Source organism: Pristis pectinata, chromosome 6 (genome assembly GCF_009764475.1).
Source record: "Pristis pectinata isolate sPriPec2 chromosome 6, sPriPec2.1.pri, whole genome shotgun sequence".
Lineage (NCBI taxonomy): Eukaryota > Metazoa > Chordata > Chondrichthyes > Rhinopristiformes > Pristidae > Pristis > Pristis pectinata.
The window spans coordinates 17,482,916-17,506,169 of record NC_067410.1 but is presented as its reverse complement, the minus strand read 5'-3'; the positions used below and the strand labels follow the sequence as shown (position 1 = coordinate 17,506,169).

At 39.5% G+C, this 23,254-nt stretch overlaps 1 protein-coding gene across 11 annotated transcripts in view; it reads right to left on the bottom strand.

Moving 5' to 3' along the window:
• The window catches only part of atp2b2 (ATPase plasma membrane Ca2+ transporting 2), a 604,494-nt gene that overhangs the window by 15,194 nt on the left and 566,046 nt on the right, over window positions 1-23,254 (bottom strand). For all 11 annotated transcript variants that reach the window (XM_052017134.1, XM_052017133.1, XM_052017136.1 and 8 more), the window contains 3 exons: window positions 13,900-14,091; window positions 4,307-4,520; window positions 209-420 (listed from right to left, as the gene is read on the bottom strand). In XM_052017134.1, the coding sequence (XP_051873094.1) occupies window positions 209-420; window positions 4,307-4,520; window positions 13,900-14,091 (618 nt within the window). The remainder of the gene's footprint in view (window positions 1-208; window positions 421-4,306; window positions 4,521-13,899; window positions 14,092-23,254) is intronic.

The window sequence follows — 23,254 nt, the reverse complement described above, 5'->3', positions numbered from 1 at the left end:
ATCAGTGGAGAGAGAAAAACAGAGAATCATATTTCAGATCAGCACTTTGTCATAATGTTTAATTGCATCACTTTCCAGAGATGTCACCTGACCAGTTGACTCTTTATAGCATTTTCTGTTTTTAATTCAGACTTCCAACATTCATGGAATTTTACATTTGTACTAAGGGAAACACATTAATTTATCAGAGATTAATTTTCTCGTGTACCTGGACCGCAAAAGTGCCGAAGACAATACTGCAGAAAATGGGATTTCTGAAAATGCCATCAAACACATTCTTTTCTCCGTGAATCTTGCGAGCATTGATTTCATTGAAGAGTTGCATCAAGACAAACGTGTTAAAGATGATGGTGTAGTGCTCAGATGGTGGGGCATGCAGTGGTGCATTTCTGCCACTGTCAATGTTAAAAATGGTCTCCCCTGAAAACAAGCAAACAGGAACACAAGATATTGCTTCAGATAAATACACCAAAGAGATCCACTGCTGTGGATAATTTCTTCTGGTAGTTTCTTTGGCTCAGCATTCAATTTTGACCGATTGAGATTCTGTGGAAATAACTTGGCAGGTTCTTGTTGCTGTCCTATACATATTAGGGCTTGATTTTTCACACATCTTTTTAACAGATATTTCTCAAGAATGAACAAGTCTTTGCCTTCATGAAAATAATTAAAATACTGCGAAGAAACCCAGTGCTTCTATATATTCTGATGCACTATAAATGACTTTGTTCACAAATGATTCAGCTACCACACTTCTTCAGAGAATTCCATTAGAGAAATGTGTGGAATGAACATCACACTACAATGGCCATTGCTAAATGAAAGACCTTGAAATCTAAAAGGAAAATGAACAATATCATTTTTGATGACTTCTTCCAAATGAAAAGAAATGTAACTCTCCATTCACCCCAGCATCAAATTTCCAGAATGAATAGACTAGCTCATGCTTATTGGATTTTCAATAACAGTCAGCATGGCAGACTCGTTACTCTCTGAAGAAGCACTGTTTGTTACTGTGTAACACTTGCTGTATATTAACAGTAAGCATTATAATTTGAAAGAATCAAGGAGTACTGGAGGCAGATAGTTACATTTATTTATTTCAATATTACTGTGTAATAGAATCATTTTTATTCCTCCAGAATAAATAAAGCTATCTATTGAAAGATGTGTTTAACTAAATTGATCGAATTATATTTTGACTATATATAAGGCAGCAAAAATACTTGTGCACATCTGAAATAGTTTTCTCAGCAATAAAAAGCTGAATTTTTATCTCCACACCCAAGTACTTGGTTTTAATATTTGCAATTAGTTCTCTTCACCTTTCAAGAAAATGCACACTCAGGCGATTGCACCAAGTATCCATCAAGTGGCTTACACATGAGTATTGCAAGACCATTGTGAGAGTATTGCAAGAGTATTGCAAAATCATGCAAATTATTGAAACATTTGGCCCTTTTCTGAGCGTATGTGCACAGCTGAGCTTTACTTGGACGGATAACAAACAGGAATATTGATTACACTTTCGTCTTTGCAGCTAAGGGAAACTAATGGTAAATCTGCTGCTTCAACACATCAGATAATTCAACCGTGATCATTGAGTGAACTGGAATTTTTCTTTTAAAGATGTGGCTTAGAATCACACACATTATGCAATCATCCACTGAATAACCACACAATCAATTCAAAAATACACTTCTAAGATTTCACCTATAACCCAATGTTGTAAGAATTTTCTTTGTCAATTATAACAGTTTGCTGTTCATAGGATTTATAGGGTATGAAGGTAAACTTTTATCTTAAATCTTGAATCAAATTCATGAACTCTTCTTTTGTAGAGAATGGTAAGTGGATGAATGAATCTGACAAAGACATGAAGATTGATCTGGATTGAAGTGATGAAGCATTGGCTCTTGTTCAGCTCAGCTGGTTACAGAAATTTAGCTAGAGTTAGAGCGCAGATTGGCTCAGATCTGATTCAATATTAGGCCCACTGTAGAACACGTAAGAACAAGAAGAAAAAAAGCAAGACTCTTCAACCAATCATAAGAATCTTAATAAAGTATCAGAATCTAAAGTATATAGGAAGTAATTTAGACTAAAATTATTTGAAGAATGTGAAATAAAGACTGGAAATATAGATTAGTTTAAGAACAGAGGTAACAGAAATTGTTAGAAAAATAAAAATAACCTTATTTTTTTTAATGCTCTCATTAATTATCTTTGAAGATTGTTGGGTTAATTGGCTTCTGTAAACTGTCCCTAGTGTAGCTGGGCAGTAAGAAAATCAGTGGGATGTTAATGGGCAAGTGAGAGAGAATGGTTTACAGGAAAATAAGTGGGGGAATGGAATTGATAGCATTGGTCTAAAAGTGGCATGGACTCAATGGTCCAAATGGCCTTCATCCGTATCATAAGGGAATACATCTCTTTATAAATGGTGGGATTTAGACGACACAATTATGAAATTAAATTTTCAGGTCCAAACAGGTTGTTTAATAGCATTTATAATTTGATGTAGGAACCATCTCTTGAAATAGAAAAGACAAAAAGGAAGATAATTTTGATCAAAACTTTATACATTTTTAAACCCCTGATGATTAAAACATGAAAGAATGAGACACAATACTTGCTATAGTTAATGTGCAGCATGCTTTTCTTTTGGCAGTAATGAGCACATTGTTTCAGTAACAACAAAACATAACCAAGTGAGTTAACTTACTTCTACCAGCAATTTCACATTATTCATGTAATTCACTGGTGACCTTGATTGTGAAGCTACTTTTGCAAAGCATTTCAGAGAGGAACTTGTACGCAGTTGAATTTAATCATGAACCTCCCCTTGTCTGATGTTGCTTGCACACATAAAAAGCAACTGACATCATTTGTCTCGCCATTATTTTGATAGGAAATTATGACTCAATATGTAGTATTTCCAAATGGGTTCATTTATGTGCAGAGGTGAAATGTTTCTTCATTATGACAAACAGGATTCATAGTTTGTCCCTTTCCACAAATAAAGTGAATTTGTTAAACTATATTTCTTAGAGGTTATGTTCCCCTTAAAAATAATGTAAAACATCATTGTGTCTATCAAGCTTTACCTCGGTTATCTGAACTGCATTTTATGCCATTGTTTCCAGTCAGTACATACAGAAACATAACATAATGGGGAAACATAAAATATGGCAAGTGTGGTTGTTAAAGAAATCCTGAATCTTACAGGCATATTTCCTTACAAGGAAACTGGTAATAATTAGCATCTTACAAGCATTCGACAATGCATTCTAATTTGTTTATTTTTAAATAAAACGGAAAGATATGGTTGTTAGAATGAAGTTGCAACTCACTAGAGTCCTCAGATTATGCATCAGTGAACGTATACTTTTGAAAACAAGAAATTCATAGCAATGAGAAAAATGTTGAGACTATCTGTGCTTATCACTAGAATGAAGAAAGCCTGATTGCATCTTTTAGAGTACATTTGTGCAATTAAACTCAGGAATTCAGAGGCTGTGGTCAGTGATTTCTTGCTATGCCATGTAATCAGAGGGAGTTAACGAACAGATTCAATAGTTTTGGAATTATTGCTTGGAAATTAATCCCCTAGTCCTGAATGTGCTCTATAGAAACATCATGTTTAGCACACTGCTTTCAAAATTTGTTCCATTGACTTGAGTGGAATGAATTTCTCAGGCAGATTAAGATGTAATGACACTTCTATATAATGTTCTTAGTGATACGTATTGGGAATGAGTTTCCAGTCAACTCTCACTGCAAACAAATGCCAAAAACATAAACCCGTGTCGAATAAGGTACAACTGAAATTTTAGTAGTAAGCTTAGCCGTAATTAAAGTTGAGCAATCCTCTGACTCTAAAATGTCCGGAAGTGGATTGTCATTCCACGAGATTATTATTTCAAACATACATGCTTTTTTAAAATAATTTAATTATTTTACTTTAGTTTTACAAGTTTTTGGTTTAGCACTTCTGCCTCTATTTTAATCACGGAAATATGTTTACTCTTTTAATGTTTAAAAAGCAAGTTAACAAGTAGTGTTTTTTACTTGCTGATTTGCTGCCCATATATATACTTCAATATGACCAGCTGCTCTATCTATATGATGAGATCAGACACCAGACATGCCCCATAGCCAACACCTGACAGCAAATGAAAGAGATTGCTGGAATTTTGTGGCACTTTCTTCAAGGTCATCAGCTAATCTGGGCCATTTTTTTTCTGGCTAAACTGAAACATCCCATCAGATTCCTTGTTAGCAGGAAAGATATTGCATTACATACCAGCAAAGAGTAGAGTGAAGATAATAGTAAGTTGGTATATCCCATGACCCAGAATATTTTTCATCATGGTTCGTGAAATGAGGGGTTTGTCCCTGCCGTATGGTTTTCTCATCAGCAGTGCTTCTGTAGGTGGCTCTGTGGCCAGGGCCAAGGAGGCAAAGGTATCCATGATGAGGTTTACCCACAACATCTGCACAGCCTTCAGGGGAGAATCCTGGAGAGGAAGAATAATAGTTATGTCATAAAAATCCATTTTTACTCTTTAAATTGGTTTGAGTAGGGTAGATGTACATAGCACAAAGTAGCTTATTTAAAATGGAGACACAAGAGACTGAAGGTGCTGGAAATCCAGAAGGGTCTTGACCCAAAACATCGACTGTCCATTTTCCTCCATAGATGCTGCCTGACCCACTGAGTTCCTGCAGCTCCTTTGTGTGTTGCTCCAGCTTACTTAAAATGTCTTGCAATGAAATAAGGCTTTACAGATCATCAAATATAGCAGCAGAATGTATCTCAATTTTAGAAACCTGCATGGAACATAGCAAAGAAAGTGCTCAGATGTGAAAGTGCACAGGGGTAGCACAGTGATACAGCTAGTGGAGCCACTGCCTATCATCAATAAACTGCCATATATTACTGTACATACAGTCTCCTCCTCCAATCACCCATATTGATGATGGTAATACAGTATGTAAATTGCTGATGACAAGCACTGGTCCATGTATAGTCACTACCCTGCCAGGTACCAGATGAAAATGACCAACTTAGTCCATCTTTCTGCTTGTTACCCAGATTATTCGTAAATGTATGCTTCCAATCCCAAGAACCTTCTGATATCCCTAAAAAAGACTGTTTGTAAGTTATTAATAATAATGAATACATTCAGGATAAGAAAGACCCAAGGGATATGATTTGTAGGAAGGTGTAATAACCTAATTATAAATCATTGAATCAGACAATAGTTACAGCACAGGAGATGGCCACTCAGCCCATTGTGTCAGCACCAGCTCTCTACTAGAGCAATTCAGCAATTCACTAGTTCTGCCTGTACCTCCCCCCTCCCCATCTCACCAGCCGTTTCTCCAAAGCTTTGCAAATTTTTCCTCAGCACACCTTTATCCAATTCCCTCCAGAGAGCCACAAGCTATCTTGTCTCCACCACATCTGCAGGCAGTGTTTTCCAGACTGCAAGCACATGCTGTGCAAAAATATTTTTCCTCATATCTCTATTAATACTCTTCCCTTTATTTTATACCCATAGTTTCTAGTCTCCAACCCCTTCCCCAAAGGGAACAGCCTGCCACAATCCACTCTGTACAGATCCTTCTATTTACTTTAATTAAGTTTCCCCTCATCATCTTCTTAAGGAAAACAGTCCCTCTAATCTGTCCTTGTAATTGAAGTCCCTCATTCCCAAGAACCATTCTCACTAATCTTTGTTGGACCCTTTCTGATGACTTCACAGCCTTTCTATAATGAGGTGGCCAGAATTAATAACAATACTCTAGGTTGGACATGTATTTTATAAAGGTTCAGCATGACTTCCCTGAATTTATACTGTACGCCTCTATTGATAAAGCCCAGAATTATTAACGTCTTATTAACCACTTTCTCAACCTGCCCTCATACTTTCAATGGTTTTATGCATCATACTCCACAGTCTCTCTGTTCCTGTATCCCTTATAGAACAGTATCCTTCATTGTCTACTAACTCTCCTCAGTATTCTTACCATAATGCAACACCTCACATTTCACCATAATAACTTCCATCTGTCATGCATCAGCCCATTCTCCAAGCATGTTTATATCCTGCTGCAAATCATCACTGTCCTCTTCACAGCTCACAATACTGCCAAGCTTTGTGCCATCTGCAAACTTAGACATTGTGGTTTGCACTCCCAGTTCCAGGTCATTAATACAGATCTAAAAAAGCAATGGCCCGAACACCCATCCCCAGGCAATGCCATTATTCACCTTCCTCTGCTCTGATAAACAACCATTTATCACAACCCTTTGCTGTCTGTTGCTCAGCCAACTTCGTATCCCTGCTGTCAATGTCCCTTAAATGTGCTTCAACTTTTCTGATAAAGCTGTTATGTGGCACCTTATCAAAAGCCTTTTGGAAGTACGTGTACATCACACCAACTGCATCACCCTCATCAACTCTATTCATTACCTCATCAAAGTCCTATAAAATTAGTTAAACATAAAGATCCGTGATGGCTTTCTGTAATTTCCGGGCCACTGTTAATCCTATCCCAGATCAATGAACAATGGGACCTATTGGCCATAAGGGGCTCAGTTCTGTGTGTTCCAGCATTTCCCACGGTCATTCTTTCATTTTGTAGCCTTGCAGATATAACTGTTCTTGAAACCCAGCCACCATAGCCATTCTGTGAGGCGGAGCACTCCACAAGTAGTGATCAGGCCTTGGGTGAGGTTTCCTTAGCCCAATACCCTGAATTGCCCTGATGCCCTTTGGACACCTGTCACAGACCCTTGAACATTGATCAGAGATATTTAAAAACTATTCAAATAAATAATAATAAAATCAAAATTATTAAAAATAGATTTATGCAAGTACTAGGTATTAATATTATGTAAAATTAAGAAAAATAAACTATTTCCCACTTACTGACACCTTTACAATCAAGCTTAACAACTGCATTCAGACGAAGGTGGTTTTATTACAAACTTCAACAGTAACTGGTCATAGAGTCATGGAGTAACATAGCACAGAAACAGGCCCTTTGGCCCAATGGATCCATGCCAACCAAAATGCCCATCTTCCTCTAAACCTTTCCTATCTATGTACCTTTTCAGGTGTCTTTTAAATGTTGTTATTATACCTGTCTCAACCATTTCCTCTGGCAGCTCGTTCCATAAACACACCACCCTCTGCGTGAAGGAGTTGCTCCTCAGGTCCCTTTTAAATCTTTTCACTCTTACCTTAAACCTATGCCCTCTAGTTTTTGATTCCCTTTTCCCTGGGAGAAAGGCTGTGTGCCCCATGATTTTATACATCTCTATAAGGTCACCCTCAGTCTCCTACACGCCAAGGAATAAATTCCTAGCCTGCCCAACCTCTCCCTATAACTCAGGCTCTCAAGTCCTGGCAACATTCTCGTAAATCTTCTTTGCACTCTTTCAAACTTAATGACATCTTTCCTGTAACAGTATACCAAAACTGCACAATATACTCCATGTGTAAAGCCACATCTCTGAGTGGGCATGAACCACCATCCTTTCAGTTAATTGCTGAAGTACTGTAAAGCTGAGGACCTGGATGCAAAATACATTGAGTCCCTCAGTTTGGAGTGCCTGTGCTCCACCCCGGACTCACTATGGAGTCTAGTGGCACACAGGACGTTCAGATGTGTGAGTACTCAACCTCTTGCTTGTTCCTCACTTCTGCATTGTAATATTCTAGATTCCCATCTTTTGAATGAATGCAGTAGAATTTACATTATTGTATTGTAATTAGATCTTCTGTTTTTGTAAGGTTATTACATTTTAAACAAAGAAAAATCTGGCCAGACGGTAGCATAGTGGTTAGCATAATGCTTTACAGCGCCAGCGACCCGGGTTCAAATCCGGCCACTGTCTGTAAGGAGTTTGTACATTCTCCCCGTGTCTGCGTGGGTTTCCTCCGGGTGCTCCTGTTTCCTCCCACATTCCAAAAGACGTACGGGTTAGGAAGTTGTGGGCATGCTATATTGGCGCTGGAAGTGTGGCAACACTTGCGGGCTGCCCCCCAAATCACTACGCAAAAAGATGTATTTCACTGTGTGTTTCGATGTACATGTGAGTAATAAAGAAATCTTACCTTATATCTAACAGCATTGAGAACACTGCTGAATAGAGTCAGAGCTGTGACAGACCTAATTCTCATATACAGTATATAAATGGTGTACAGTCAATTCTTTTCCAGGGAAGTCACTCCAAATATTCCAATTTCTAACTGGGAGTATTTAATGCTAGCTTCTGCAAATGATTTGCATGCTACACTGGCCATCTCTATTTCTATGCTTTAATCTTCAATCATGTGTGGAAGTTGACTGAAAAACAAAAGACAGCAGATGCTAGAAATCTGAAATAAACTCAGAAATGTTATCTTTGCTTCTCTCTCCTTAGATGCCATAGGACCTGTTGAGTATTTCCAGATTTCTCTGTTTTTGTTTTGGAGGTTTTCTATCTGGTTCAGATTGAATACTATTTAACATTAACATTTAATCAAAGTAGTATTTTAATTGAAGATATAGAGCACTGTGTCAGAAAGCAATTAACATTGGGAAATGGTTAACCGGACAGAGGCACCCAGTGCTTCCTTCTGTCTCTGTTTCAATCTGATAATATTCAACAAAGATAATTTGCAATTTTCAGCAAAACTCAACATTTCCTGAAGGATATCACAATGGTCAAAGTTGTAATGCATGATCTAAATTGAATAGTCATTAATAATTTGTCTACGAAAGCCAAAGCAAATTTTCTTGGACAGACCATTGTATTGAGCCGGATGATTTAACTCATGTCTTTTGGATCAGGTGGGTGACTCAGCTGCTCAGCAGATGCGGGCACTGATTTCCAAACTCCTGGATGTCTGATTTTCCCACATGTCGGTCCCTCACTGCAACATTGAGTTTCCGTTGAGTTCTGAAGCTCTTGGCCCTTGCAATGGCAGATGGCCTCTGCCACTGGCAGTTCCAGCAGGACTGACAGTTCTTTCAAACATACCTGGACTGCTGAATGGTGGAAATGAGACACTGGGAAAGAATGGTGTGTCTGTCTGACTCTAGGCCTCAGGGAGGTGTGTATTTGTGTGTGTGGGGAGGGGGGTGTTGGGAGGGGTTGAGGGCTGGAATAAATATATTCATATTGGAGTAAATCAGCAGAGCAGCCAAGTATTAACTTGCAGCCAGGTAAATGCAGCACATAATAATAAGACTGAAAAGCTGAAGCCAACGAGCCATGAACAATGCTCCCAGCTATTTCCTGCTTCCGTGCACCTTGATCTGGGTTCACTCTTATCTTGAACCCCTTCAGCCACCTGGTACAGAATCAAATCCGCTGGATTAAATTAACTCATACCCTCAGTCACAAGATCCAACATGACTGCATTTCAGGAGGGAGACAGGGAAACATTGCTTGGATATGACCTTTGATTGCTTGCCTTTGGATAATGAGATACCAACTGATCATTGCACCTCACCATAAATGAAACTCTTTGCCAGTGTCAGACAAGTAATTGGGGGAGCCAAGCTAAGCACTGCTCAAGCCAGGCATGTTGGGAAGAGCAGGTGACAGGAGAAGCCAGGTAATGAGATAGGATTTCTGCTTTTTCAGATTAACCTGAAACCCAATCCATTTCCCTAACATAGGATTCAGCCTGACTGAACTTAAGCTCCCGATGGAACATTTACTGTCGAGAGGGAGAACTTGGCAGTGTAAAAATAGAAATCTATCAATACCAAGAGAGACGGTGGGGGAGCCCCAAATATCAGTCAAGATTTTGAATGAAGCTTCATCTGAGACCTAGTCCTTTTCCAGATGAATATTTGTGCCAAATGTTTACACGATGAAGAAGGGATAGGAGACTGCTACAAAGATCTCCTTTCCTGTAAGGAAATATCATGGTCTTTCCTGCCATTTTCCAAAGCCCAACGCATTGTGAACTGTATTTTGTTCTCCGTCTACTGAGCAATGGTTGGGGAAGGAGTCCTTTTTGACTATTGTCCTGGTGGAAATGAGGGGGGGGGGTGGGGAAGAAATAAAATAGAAAATGCTGAAATACTCATCAAGCTAGGCAACATCTGTAGAGGGTGAAATTTCAGAACTGATGGGGAGGACAATCCAGTGAATGCGATGAGTATACTTCGCCACAATGTTATTAATCAATCTAAACGACGATCCTGAAGGAGAAACCTCATTAATTCAATGCTATTCAAAATGAGAAGAAAATTTGATTGCTGAAAGATATTTGCATACACAAATGTGGCTGTTGTGTGCAAATCTATATTTTTCAAAGTGGTTTCTTTTTTCTTTAACAAACACATAAAATACTGCTTCTTTTCACTTGCTCTTTTCCACTGTCACTTCCAAGGTGGGAAACTAGTTGATAGTGAAACATCATGACTGATTCACTGACATGTGCTGAAGACAAACTGATAAGTTTTAGTGCACGCTGGTGACACGTGTGTGTGTGTGTGTGTGTGTGTGTGTGTGTGTGTGTGTGTGTGTGTGTGTAATCGTGAACTCTCTTGATTAGAGGTAACTTATCAATTCTAACTTATTGCAGGATCCACAAGTTGATTCAGGCAGAAAAGCTGACGCATTTTATTATGATTCTCCTTAGAAGGACTAGTATCAGCTGATGATTTCCAGCCCATACATTATTGGCTTGGATGAAAGAATGGAGTGTTGTTTATCCAAGCTGGCATTTGTCACCCTCTTGGATAGAGTGAAGTGTAACGAATAGTTAAAATTGTGCTTTTAGTTTCAGGAGATCATCGCGTGGAAGTGGGTAAAAAAGCTGGGAGACTAAAATCGCACAGATGCAAAAGGATTTGGGTGTCCAGATGCACCAATTGTTAAAAGCTAGTCCACAGACACAAGACATAATCAAAAGAGATAATGGGATGCTGGCCTTTGTCTCATGATTGGTAAATTGGTTTACCAATCACGAGACAAAGGTAAATTAGTTTATTACTGTCGCATGTACTGATGTACAGTGAAAAACTTTGTTTTGCATGCCATCCATACAGCTCATTTCATCACATCAGTGCATTGAGGGAGTACAAGGGAAAATTTAAATTTAAAAGAGTACAATGATTATAATAGAAGTAATGAGTAGATCTGCAGACAGCAGCTTGCCACAAGTCACCACACTCCGGCGCCATGCTTGGAATTCAAAGGGCAGGAAGTTATGATGAGACTTGATGAGACCAAAAGCACCTCCCACACAACACACTCTCTACATCTGAAGCATTGTACAACTTGTGGGAACTGCCACCTCAGAAAGTCTATGAGGAATACGAGGACAGGCTGCATAAAATCGCGGCGCACTACTCAAAATTAAAAGAACTCAAACTAGGAGGAAGACAATCTATGAAATGGAAATAACAAAATCTACATAGAGCAGTGCTCAAAAAGAGGAATAATTCCTCTCCAATCATATAATGAGACCAGTAGTATCTCCAGAGCCACAAGAAGCGTACGAGGGTCAACAGTGTGAATTTGAACCTTCAGGAATAGATGCCTCACCACTTAGCCAGTTTCCTACCATAAAAGTGACAATGGAAAAGTACAAGTCAAAGGAAAGCTGCACTTATTAGAGAAAAAAAAATTAGGCAATATTGATAAACATACAGACCTGATGGACTTTAGAGGTTTCAAACTCTCCTTTATTATTGCTAGAATCAAAATCATGAAATGAAAATGAAAATAATTTCCCACAAATTTTCATCTGGAAACAATGCAATCTTTTATTGCCATTCCTTGTGTTTAACACATTTTAAAGTAACTGCATGGAATTAAACTGCTTTTGTACCAAAACAAAATAGAGTCCATTGGATGGAAATTAATCCCATATTAATCTGAGAGATGTTGTACTGATAAGAACATTCGGACTGGGAAGATTATAGGTTCATACAGCCCCTTGGGTTACCCTTCCCATTCAATAAGATAATAGCTGATCTGATTGTTGGCATCAACTTCACTTTCTTGCCTGATCCCATCACCCCTGATTCCTTAATGGTCCAAAATCTATTTCAGTCTTTAATATACTTATGGAGCAACACATAAGTAGTTAGTGCCAACAATGAAAACAGTGTGTTTAGGACATAGAAATGGAAGGTCACAGGACTCCAGTTATAAAAATAGACAGATAACAGCACTGATTTCCCCGATGATGAGCTGACTTTACCAACAGAACGTGGAGGAAAACTGAATGAATGAGAATAGAGACAATTACCTTGAATGTTACAAAGTCATTGCTTTCAATGTCACAGTACTTCATGCCTTATATATAGCAATCTAACCAGAAGAGATTTCACAGTTGAACTGTAAAGGTAAATGCATTGAGCCCAAGATATAAATAACTGCAGTGACAGTTGTTGCAAGTCCCTGGGGTAATTTCAAAATAATGAAAAATGAATGAAGATTTAAATTAAAAATCCCAAGCCTTTTGACTGAAATAGAGTTCTTCCAATTACCTTATAGCCCAACCAGAAACAATAATTGAGAAAAAAAAAACATTGGATTCTTAACAGGAATCCAAGATAGGGATAAATAGTTCATTTGTGTTTTCAACTAAAACATGCTAATTAATAATTACATCTATATCAAGGGATTAATAGTTCATTTGTGTTTTCAACTAAAACATGCTAATTAATAATTACATCTACCTTTTCTCTGGAATTAGCAAAAGGCCTAGGAATGGTCTGTGTGGTGCTTGCTTTGTGGGGTGTTAGCCAAACTTTTAAGGTACACCATAGCAGAAAGAAAGTGAGCATGTTTTTATATTTGGAGATACACTGGCCATCATATTGGGTAAAGCTGAAAAATACATGTGATTCATCAATGGTCCAAACAGTCATTTCTCCTTCATGCAGGTTAGGTTTGCACTGAAGCACCCTATGCTATTGCTAACTATAACCAGGGAAACTAATGGGTCATTTTTGCAGGCCAATCTATTGCATGAATAGCTTCCCGAATATGGATACAGGTAAGCATTCCCACATTAAAGGAATCAAACATCAGCGCTACCACCCCGATCTTCACTTCCACACCCCAATTACTTACACTCTTGCTCTTGACCCCCAATAATCTTTGTACCACTACTAGACTTAACCCCTGATATTTCCCATCACTTCAGTCCTTTCTCCTTCATTGACTATCTGCTCACTCAGTTAATGATAATCATAAATTGATGATCCCTTGTCATTAATCATCCAAGCAGCAAAAATAATCTTCTTCTTGACACATTCTTTGGTATAAAGAGATTGCATTATTTGAAACATTTGTTATCTCTCCACTTATCTTTCCCCTGCAAGTGGGAACATTAAGAGTGTAATTCATACATAAATTTGGCTGCAGGCCATCTCACTGCCGATCTGCATAATCATTGAGCCCACTGTTGAACTCCTGAGATATTAGTTTCCCAAAAGGAATAAATCTAACTGTGCAGTAGTATTTGTTTCTTTCATGCTGTGCTGAAATCCCCATTTTACAAGCTAAAATGAGGATTGATCAAAGCTCTTAGTTGTCCATAACGTCACTCTGGTAATTCATTTTATTTTATTCACAAAACATTAAGGAATTCAATGCCGCAAATTTTGATTTTAGAGAAATATTTCTGCTATGCTAAATACCCTTCAATAAACCCATTGCCAGTGTGTATTCATTCAGTCATTGTAAGTTTCAATATTGGCAGTAATTCAAAATATTTAAATGAAGATCACTCCATTAGTGGCTTGAAGACAGATAGCCCATAAGTGCTGACAAGTTATGTAACACAGCATTGTCTGCTGCTCATTGACCTGAAAACAAGCCCTTTTGTGTTTTGAGGATGTGTGCATTCAGAAATAAACCCTCACCTGGGTGATGCATGCTCCAGTAAACGCCACAATAACTGCAACAACATTCACTGTGAGCTGGAACTGCAGGAACTTGGAGATGCTGTCATAAACATTTCGGCCCCACATGACAGCCTTCACAATGCTGCTGAAGTTGTCATCAGTCAAGATAATGTCAGAGGCTTCTTTTGCTACATCAGTGCCAGCAATGCCCTAAAATACAGCAAGAAAAATGTTAACCAGTATCACAGTCGTCAGAAATATCTTTGATGGACAAATTCCACAGAATAAAAAAAGCAGTACAAGTACAGTGAATTGGTTACATTCCAAAATTAACACTTTTTTTATTAAAACGGAATATGAACTAATGATTAATAATGCCAATCTTAAACCAGACTGAAATATGTTGGTGTTTAGAGGGACCTGGGTGTCCTTGGACACAAGTCACTGAAAGTGAACATGCAGACACAGCCAGCAATTCCAAAGGCAAACAAAATTGCCTTTATTGCAAGAGGATTTGAGTACAAAAATAAAGATGCATTACTGCAGTAATTTGGGCCTCTGGTTCCAGAATATTGTGTGCAATTCTGGTCCTCCTACGCCTAGAATTGAGGAAGTGTAAGGAAAGTGTCACAGATTGATCGCAGGCATAGGAATTGGTGCAGTGAGAGATTAAGCAGACTGGGCCTATAAACTCTTGGGTTCAGAAGAATGAGAGGTGATCTCATTGAAATACACAAAATACTTACAGAGCTTTACAGCTTAGATGCAGGTGTGATGTAAAACACTATGATGTTGGAGGAACTCAGCAGGCCAGGCAGCATCCGTGAAGAAAAGCAGGTTGTCAACGTTTCGAGTCAGGACCCCTCAGGTGTGATGTTTTCCCTGGCTGGACTGTCCAGAACCAAGGATCACAAGGATCTTAAACTAAAGGGTTGGTCATTTGGGACTGAGACAAGAATAAATTTCTCAACAAAGGGTAATGAATCTTTGGAATTCTCTGCTCAAGAGAGCTGTGGAGGCTCAGTCTCTGAATATATTTAAAAAATAGAGCTATAGACTTTGGATATTAAGCAAATCAAGAGATATAGGAAGAATGTAGCAAAGTGATGATGGAGTAAAAGATCACTCATGATCTTACTTAATGATGGGAGATGCTTAATGGCCTACTCCGGCTTCTATTTTTTTTATTTTCAGGATATTAATAAACATATTAACTAGATTGCATTCATTAATAAGATAGGAACTAGCAACGCATGGGAATGGAACACTTTCTTCCCAACCAATGCCAATCATAGACAGAAAGGTCAAAAGCTAATTTGTTTTGAAGAGAGTCATGACTGCAAGAACAGCAAATCTCAGAAAAAACATTTTCTACTGCACTGAAGTGATATTAAACTCACAATATCAACTGTCCTTATGAAAGTATCACTCAGTAAACGAAAATGCCATATTGTGATGACAAGTCCACAAAGCTATTTTTGACTGCAAAAATTTTCATTTACAAATTAGCAAAAGAGAAAATTAAATGCAAATGGGCTACAATAATTACAAAATGTGTTCTGAAAGTGTTACTTACAGGTGAAGGCTGAATTGAGTTTTTTCAGACAAACATATTTTGCTCTCTTTATTTTAACTATCACCATGGCAACAGCCTTGACATACAGGAAAATCACAAAAGAAAATCTCTCCTCAAAATATATAATAAACTAATATTCGAGCCAGCTCAGTAGTAACTTAAAAGATAAATGTCACAACATGCTGTTGTTAAGTTGAAAATATAGATTGGCTTTGCATGGGAAAACTGCCGTATTTTAGAGAGGGACTGAAAATTCTAAACATCCAAGGACTTGAGCCAATATATTTTGCAATCAATGCACTGGAAAACTGTAAATGTAATACCGCTAATTCCAGAGAGGAGAGAGAAAGCAAGCAGCCTGAAGATCCACACTCAACAACTTAGGAACAGCTTCTTCCTCCCCGCCATCAGATTTCTGAATGGTCCATGAACACTACCTCATTATTCCTTTCTTTTGCACTACTTATTTTTGTAATTTATAGATTTTTGTCTTTGCACTGTACTGCTGCTGCAAAACAATAAATCTCATGTCATATGTCAGTGAGAATAAATATGATTCTGATACTATTGGCCAGTTAGGCTAACATTCTCATTGAGAACAATCTGCAATCCACCATTAAGGTAATAAGAGAGGAACATTTAAAAAAATCATAATGCAATTAAGGAGAGTCAACATAGTTTTATGACAGGGAAATTGTGCTTGAAGAATTTATTAGAGTTCTTTGAGATTGTAACAGTGTGTATAAAAGGGAACCTATCGTGTAGTTGGATGTCAAAAAGGCATTTGATAGATGCCAGATAAAATATTACCACACAAGAGTTCATGTTTTGGTGATAATACACGAGCATAGAGAGACTGGTCATTTTCAGTTTGACAAGCTGCAACAAGCATCAATGCTGGCTCAACTACTAACGATCTATATCTATAACCAAGAGCGCATTACAGTCACTTTTGCTCATAATCCAAAGATAGTTGGTAAAGAAAGTTGTGATGAGGCACAGAGAGTTTGCAAATGAACATTAATAGATAAAGTGAGTGGACTAAAAATTGGCAGATGGGGTATAATATGATGAAGGACAGAAAAGCAGAATACTTTTAAGAGGATAGAGACCACTGAATGTTGATGTTAAAAGAATCTGGATGTCTTAAAACACAGAAAGTTAAGATAAAGGTACAGCAAGTCGTTAAGTAAGCAAATAAAATGTTGGCCTTTATTCAAAGGGGATGTAGTATAAAAGCAGTTAAGTCTTCCTACAACTGTGCAGAACATTGGTGAGATCACAGCTGGAGTATTGCATACAGTTCTGGTCTCCTTACTTAAAGGGGGATATACTTGCATTGGAGGCAGATCAAGGTTCACAAGGTTGATTTCCAGTATGAAGGCACTGCCTTATGAGGAAAGGTTGAACAGATTTGTTTTCTTCTCACTGGAGTTCAGAAGAGTGAGAAGTGATCTCTTGAGACATGTAAGATTCTGAGGAGGCTTGGGGGCTGGATGTTGAGAGGATATTTCCTCTCAAGAGAGAATCTAAAACTAAAGCACATAGTTTTAGCAGAAGGCGTGACCCATTTAAGATGGAAACAAGGAGGTATTTCTTCTCTCAGAGTCATGAATCTTTGGAAAGCTATAGAGGTTTAATCATTGAATATACTCAGAGCTGAGATGGCCAGAAATTTGGACTATTGGGGAGTCAAGGGTTATGGGCAAGAAAGGGGGAGATCGGATCAGACATGATCCAATTGGAACGTGGCCTCCTCCTGTTCCGATTTCTTACATTCAATCTTTTCAAGATTCTGATGGTATTTTGATACAATTTTTTTTAAAAGTGCTTTTTTTATTCAGGGAAATTGTTCGGCATAACATTACTCATGATTTGCCTACACTCTCTCCAGAAACTCTCTATAGGATTAACACCATATGCCTTTGTACATAATGGTTCAAACTTCTGCTACACATGTTCTATGCGTTAATTTTTCTCCTTTCAATATTTCACCTCAGGCTGGCAGCAGCTTGTATCTTACTTAACCTACCTCCCACTAAAGAATTTTCTTTCTCATAGATCTGAATTCCTTTCTGGCCAAGGTAAAAGTTTCTCTCAAGAAAGGCTCCACAGGGAAAAGAATCTAAAGCAGAGAAACAATTTGATAGAAAGCAGTTCTTCTCACCCTATATTGCAATAAAGTGGAAAATTCTGATTCTTCAAGCACACCTTGATTAAAAGATTAAATGCAGAGACCCTGACAGTTTCAACCCAATTCTTGGAGTGCATAGGTCCAACACAACCACAGCCATCATTTTGTGTAAATTGATAATCTTAGGAAGGGAAGAAACAAGGTGGCACCATGGTTCAGGGAGCCATTCAAGAGGGGGGAGCCAAGAGAAATGTAGTTGTAATTGGGGATAGTATAGTCAGGGGAATAGATACAATTCTCTGTCACAAGGATCGAGAGTCCCAAAGGCTGTGTTGCCTGCCTGGTGCACAGGTTCAGGACATCTCATCTGACCTGCAAAGGAATTGGAGTGAAAGGGGAAAGATCCATGTGGGTACCAACGATGTACGTAGAACAAGGAGAGAGGTTCTGCTGAGGGAATATGAGTAGCTAGGGGCTAAATTAAAACGCAAAACCAAAAAGATAATAATCTCTGGATTGCTACCTGAGCCACATGTGAATTGACATGTGGTGAATAAGAGGGCTAAGTGTGTGGTTCAAAGATTGGTGTGCGAGAAGTGGGTTTGAATTCGTGGGACATTGGCACCAGTATTGGGGAAGGAGGGAGCTGTTCCAATGGGACGGGCTCCACCCGAACCATGTTGGGACCAGGGTTCTGGCAAATTGCATAAACTAGGACTGTAGATAGGGCTTTAAACTAAATAGTAGAGGGGTGGGTTCAACCGATTGGAAAAGTACGGATGAAGTAAAAGGGAAGGAGAGGTTACTGAAGTCTCCAGAATTAAAAATAAGACAAAGTTTAGAAAGGTATAAGAATTTAACTTCAGGCAACAGGGAGACAAATTTTAGAAGAGGGGTCGTGAATACAGGACTGAAGGTGGTGTATTTGAATGCATGCAGTATACGAAACAAGGTAGATAAGCTTACAGTGCAGTTAGAAGTTGGCAGGTATGACATTGTGGGCATCTGAAAGAAGATCACAGCTGGGACCTAAACATCCAAGTATACACATCCTATCGAAAAGACAGGCAGGCGGGCAGAGGAGGGTGGGTGGCTCTGTTGGTAAAAAATGAAATCAAATCCTTAGCAAGAAGTGACATAGGATCAGAGGATATAGAATCCTTGTAGGCAGAATAAGAAACTGCAAGAGTAAAAAGACCCTGATGGGAATTATAAACAGGCCTCCGAATAGTAGCCAGGATGTGGGGGACAAATTACAACAGGAGATAGAAAAAGCATGTAAGAAGCGCAATGTTATGGTGGTCACGGAGGACTTCAATACATAGGTAGACTGGGAAAATCAGGTTGACTGGGAAATAATCACACTGGATCCCAAGAGAAAGAATCTGTAGAATGCCTATGAGATGGTTTTTTTAGAACAGCTTGTGGTCGAGCCCACTAGGGAAAAGGCAATTCTGGATTTGGTGTTGTGCAATGAATCAAATTTGATTAGGGAGCTTAAAGTAAAGGAACCCTTAGGAAGCAGTGATCATAATATGATAGAATTCACCCTGCAGTTTGAGAGAGAGAAGCTAAAATTGGATGTATCAGTATTACAGTTGACAGAGGCATGAGCGAGGAGCTGGCCAAAGTTGATTAGAAGGGGACCCTAGCAGGGATGATGGTAGACCAGCAATGGCAGGAATTTCTGGGAGTAATTCAGAAGACGCAGGATCAGTTCATCCCACAGAAGCAGCAGCATTCTAAAGGGAGAATGAGCAACTGCAGCTGACAAGGGAAGTCAGAGACAGCATAAAAGAAAAAGAGAGGGCATAAAATATTGCAAAAATTAGCTGGAAGCCAGGAGATTGGGAAGCTTTTAAAAACTAATAGAAGGCAACTAAAGAAGCAATAAGGGGAGAAAAGATGAAACGTGAAGGTAAGCTAGCCAATAATATCAAAGAGGATACCAAAAGCTTTTTCAGACATATAAAAAGTAAAAGAGAGGCAAGAGTGGACATTGGACCACTGGAAAATGATGCTGGAGGTAGTAATGGGGAACAATGAAACGGTGGATGAACTGAACAAGTATTTTGCGTCAGTCTTCACTGTGGAAGACACCAGCAACATCCCAGAAATTCAAGAGAGTCAGGGGCAGAAGTGAGTGTAGTGGCTATTACTAAGGAGAAGGTGCTTGGGAAACTGAAAGGTCTGAAGGTGGATAAGTCACCTGGACTGGATGGACTACACCCCAGGGTCCTGAATGAGGTAGCTGAAGAGACTGTCAAAGCATTAGTAGTGATCTTCCAAAAATCATTAGAGTAAGGAATGGTTCCAGAGGACTGGAAAATCACAAATGTCACTCCACTCTTTGGGAAGGGAAGGGGAAAAAACACAGGAAATTATAGGTTGATTAGCCTGACTTCAGTGGTTGGTAAGATTTTAGAGTACATTATTAAGGCTAAGGCTTTGGGGTACCTGGAAACACATGATAAAGTAGGTTGAAATCAACATGGTTTCCTTAAGAGGAGATCTTGCCTGACAAATCCATTGGAATCCTTTGAGGAAGTAACAGGCAGGATAGACAAAGGAGAGTCAGTGGATGTTGTTTACTTGGATTTTCTGAAGGCCTTTGACAAGATGCCGCACATGAGGCTGCTAAACAAGATATAAGCCCATGGTATTACAGGAAAGGTACTAGCATGGATAGGAGATTGGCTGAATGGCAGAAGGCAAAGAGTGTGAATAAAGGGGGTCTTTTCTGGTTGGCTGCCAGAGATCAGTGGTGTTTTGCAGGGGTCGGTGTTGGGCCCACTACTTTTCACATTATATATTAATGATCTGGATGATGGAATTGATGGCTTTGTGGCCAAATTTGGAGATGATACAAAGATAGGTGGAGGGACAGGTAGTGTTGAGGAAACAGAGTCTGCAGAAGGACTTGGACAGATTGGGAGAATGACAAAGAAGCGGCAGATGGAATACAGCACAGGGAAGTGTACGGTCATGCACTTTGGTAGAAGGAATGAAGGCGTAGACTATTTTCTAAACAGGGAGTGAATTCATAAATCAGAGGTACAAAGGGACTTGGGAGTCCTAGTGCAGGATCCCATAAAGCTTAACTTGCAGGTTGTGTCAGTAATAAGGAAGGCAAATGCAATGTTAGCCTTCATTTTGAGAGGACTAAAATATAAAAGCAAGGATGTAATGATGAGGCTTGATAAGGTGTTGGCCAGACCACATTTGGAGTATTGTGAGCAGTTTTGGGCCCCATATTCAAGAAAGGATGTGCTGGCATTGGAGAGGGTCCAGATGAGGTTTACAAGAATGATCCTGGGGATGAAGGGGTATGAGGAGCATTTGATGGCTCTGGGCCTGTACTCTCTGGAGTTTAGAAGGATGAGGGAGGATCTCATTAAAACCGACGGAATATTGAAAAGCCTGGATAGAGTGGATGTGGAGAGGATGTTTCCAGTAGTGGGAGAGTCTAGGGCCAGAGGGCACAGCCTCAGAATAGAGAGACGTCCCTTTATAACAGAGATGAGAAGGAATTTCTTTAGCTAGAGGGTGATGAATCTGTGGAATTCATCGCCACAGATGGCTGTGGAGGCCAAGTCACTGGGTATAGTTAAAGCAGGGCTTGATAGGCTCTTGATTAGTAAGGGTGTCCGAGGTTACAGGGGAAGACAGGAGAATGGAGTTGAAAGGGAAAAATAAATCAGCCATGATCAAATGGCAGAGCAGACTCAATGCGCCAAATGGCCTAATTCTGCTCCTACAGAACATAGTACATAGAAAAACTACAGCACAATTCAGGCCCTTCGGCCCACAAAGCTGTGCCGAACATGTTCCTACCCTAGAAATTACTAGGCTTACCCATAGCCCTCTATTTTACTCAGCTCCATGTACCTATCTAACAGTCTCTTGAAAGACCCTATCGTATCCGTCTCCACCACCGTTTCCGGTAGCCCATTCCACGCACTCACCACTCTCTGAGTAAAAAACTTACCCCTGACATCTCCTCTATATCTACTCCCCAGCACCTTAAACCTATGTCCTCTTGTGGCCACCAATTCAGGCCTGGGGAAAAGCCTCTGACTATCTACCCGATCAATACCTCTCATCATCTTATATACTTCCATCAGGTCCCCCCCATCCTCCGTCTCTCCAAGGATAAAAGGCTGAGTTCCCTCAACCTGCTTTCATAAGACATGCTCCACATTCCAGGCAGCATCCTTGTAAATCTCCTCTGCATCCTCTCTATGGCTTCCACATCTTTCCTGCAGTGAGGTGACCAGAACTGAGCACAATACTCCAAGTGGGGTCTGACCAGGGACCTATATAGCTGCAACAATACCTCCCGGCTCCTAAATTTAATTCCCCAATTGATGAAGGACAATACACCATACGCCTTCTTAACCACAGAGTCAAACTGCACAGCCGCTTTCAGCGTCCTATGGACTCGGACCCCAAGATCCCTCTGATCCTCTACACTGCCAAGAGTCCTACCATTAATACTATATTCTGCCAACATATTTGACCTACCAAAATGAACCACTTCACACTTATCTGGGTTGAACTGCACCTGCCACTTCTCAGCCCAACTCTGCATCCTATCTAAGTCCTTCTGTAGCCTCTGACAGCCCTCCAAACTATCCACAACACCCCCAACCTTCGTGTCATCCGCACACTTACTAACCCACCCCTCCACTTCCTCATCCAGGTCGTTTATAAAAATCACAAAGAGTTGATTGGTGTCTTATGGTCTTAACAAGCAGCTTCCGTCTAAATCCAAACCAGACTTTTAACAATGACCAGCTGCTGAGGATTCTACCCTCTGTCCTGTCCATCAGTCAAGAACACTTATTTCCACCACTAGGACACTGTCCTTCCTTTGCCCACCCAAGGTACCTACTATGAAACCTACATTCATGTCATTGTTGCCACCGGCACTCCCAGCTGGTCTTCTTTGTTCTCTGCGTAAACACAAGCTCATATTGCTGAGATACGAACTTGGAAATATTATCTTCATTTTCCAAATGTTACCTTAACGAATAGGAAACAGAAATGTGTTCATTCTCCTATCATAGAGATGAATACAAAAAATAAACATGGGCTATCAGTTATTTTGGAAGTTCGATCGCAGTTAGATATCGATCACTAGAGGGTGCTCAAATCTTATCAGATGACAATACTTGGCTTGAGATGGTTTTAAGGTTTGAGTTACTAAGTGATATTCTGTATACATTAATGGAAAACTGCCATCCTACTGTAGTTAGAATGAAGGTGAACAATTACGTTCGGTGTCACCAAAATTATTGCAGATAGCATCAGGAGTACTAAATGTGGCCTACTGTAATTTTCTCAACTGTGGTATTTTGGAAACTCTTAAATGCTATGGGAGAAGATTGGACAGTCCCCTAAAACAAGGATGAGAATTGCAATGCAGGACTTATCCATGCCAATTAATCTCACAGACTTGCTGACAGTATCCTTGCAGTGCCTGTGAGTCAGCCAGCCAAGACTACTGCTGTTCGAAGATGGTGCAGCCCCAAAGTCAGCATCGCAACGTCTTTGCTTCCTGAAGCCGTCCTGCAAGGCCACCTGCCATCTCCTCCATTAAACTACATAATGCAGCCACTGGGGTAGCAGCTGGATGGACAAATGTGCATGGAAAACAGGAA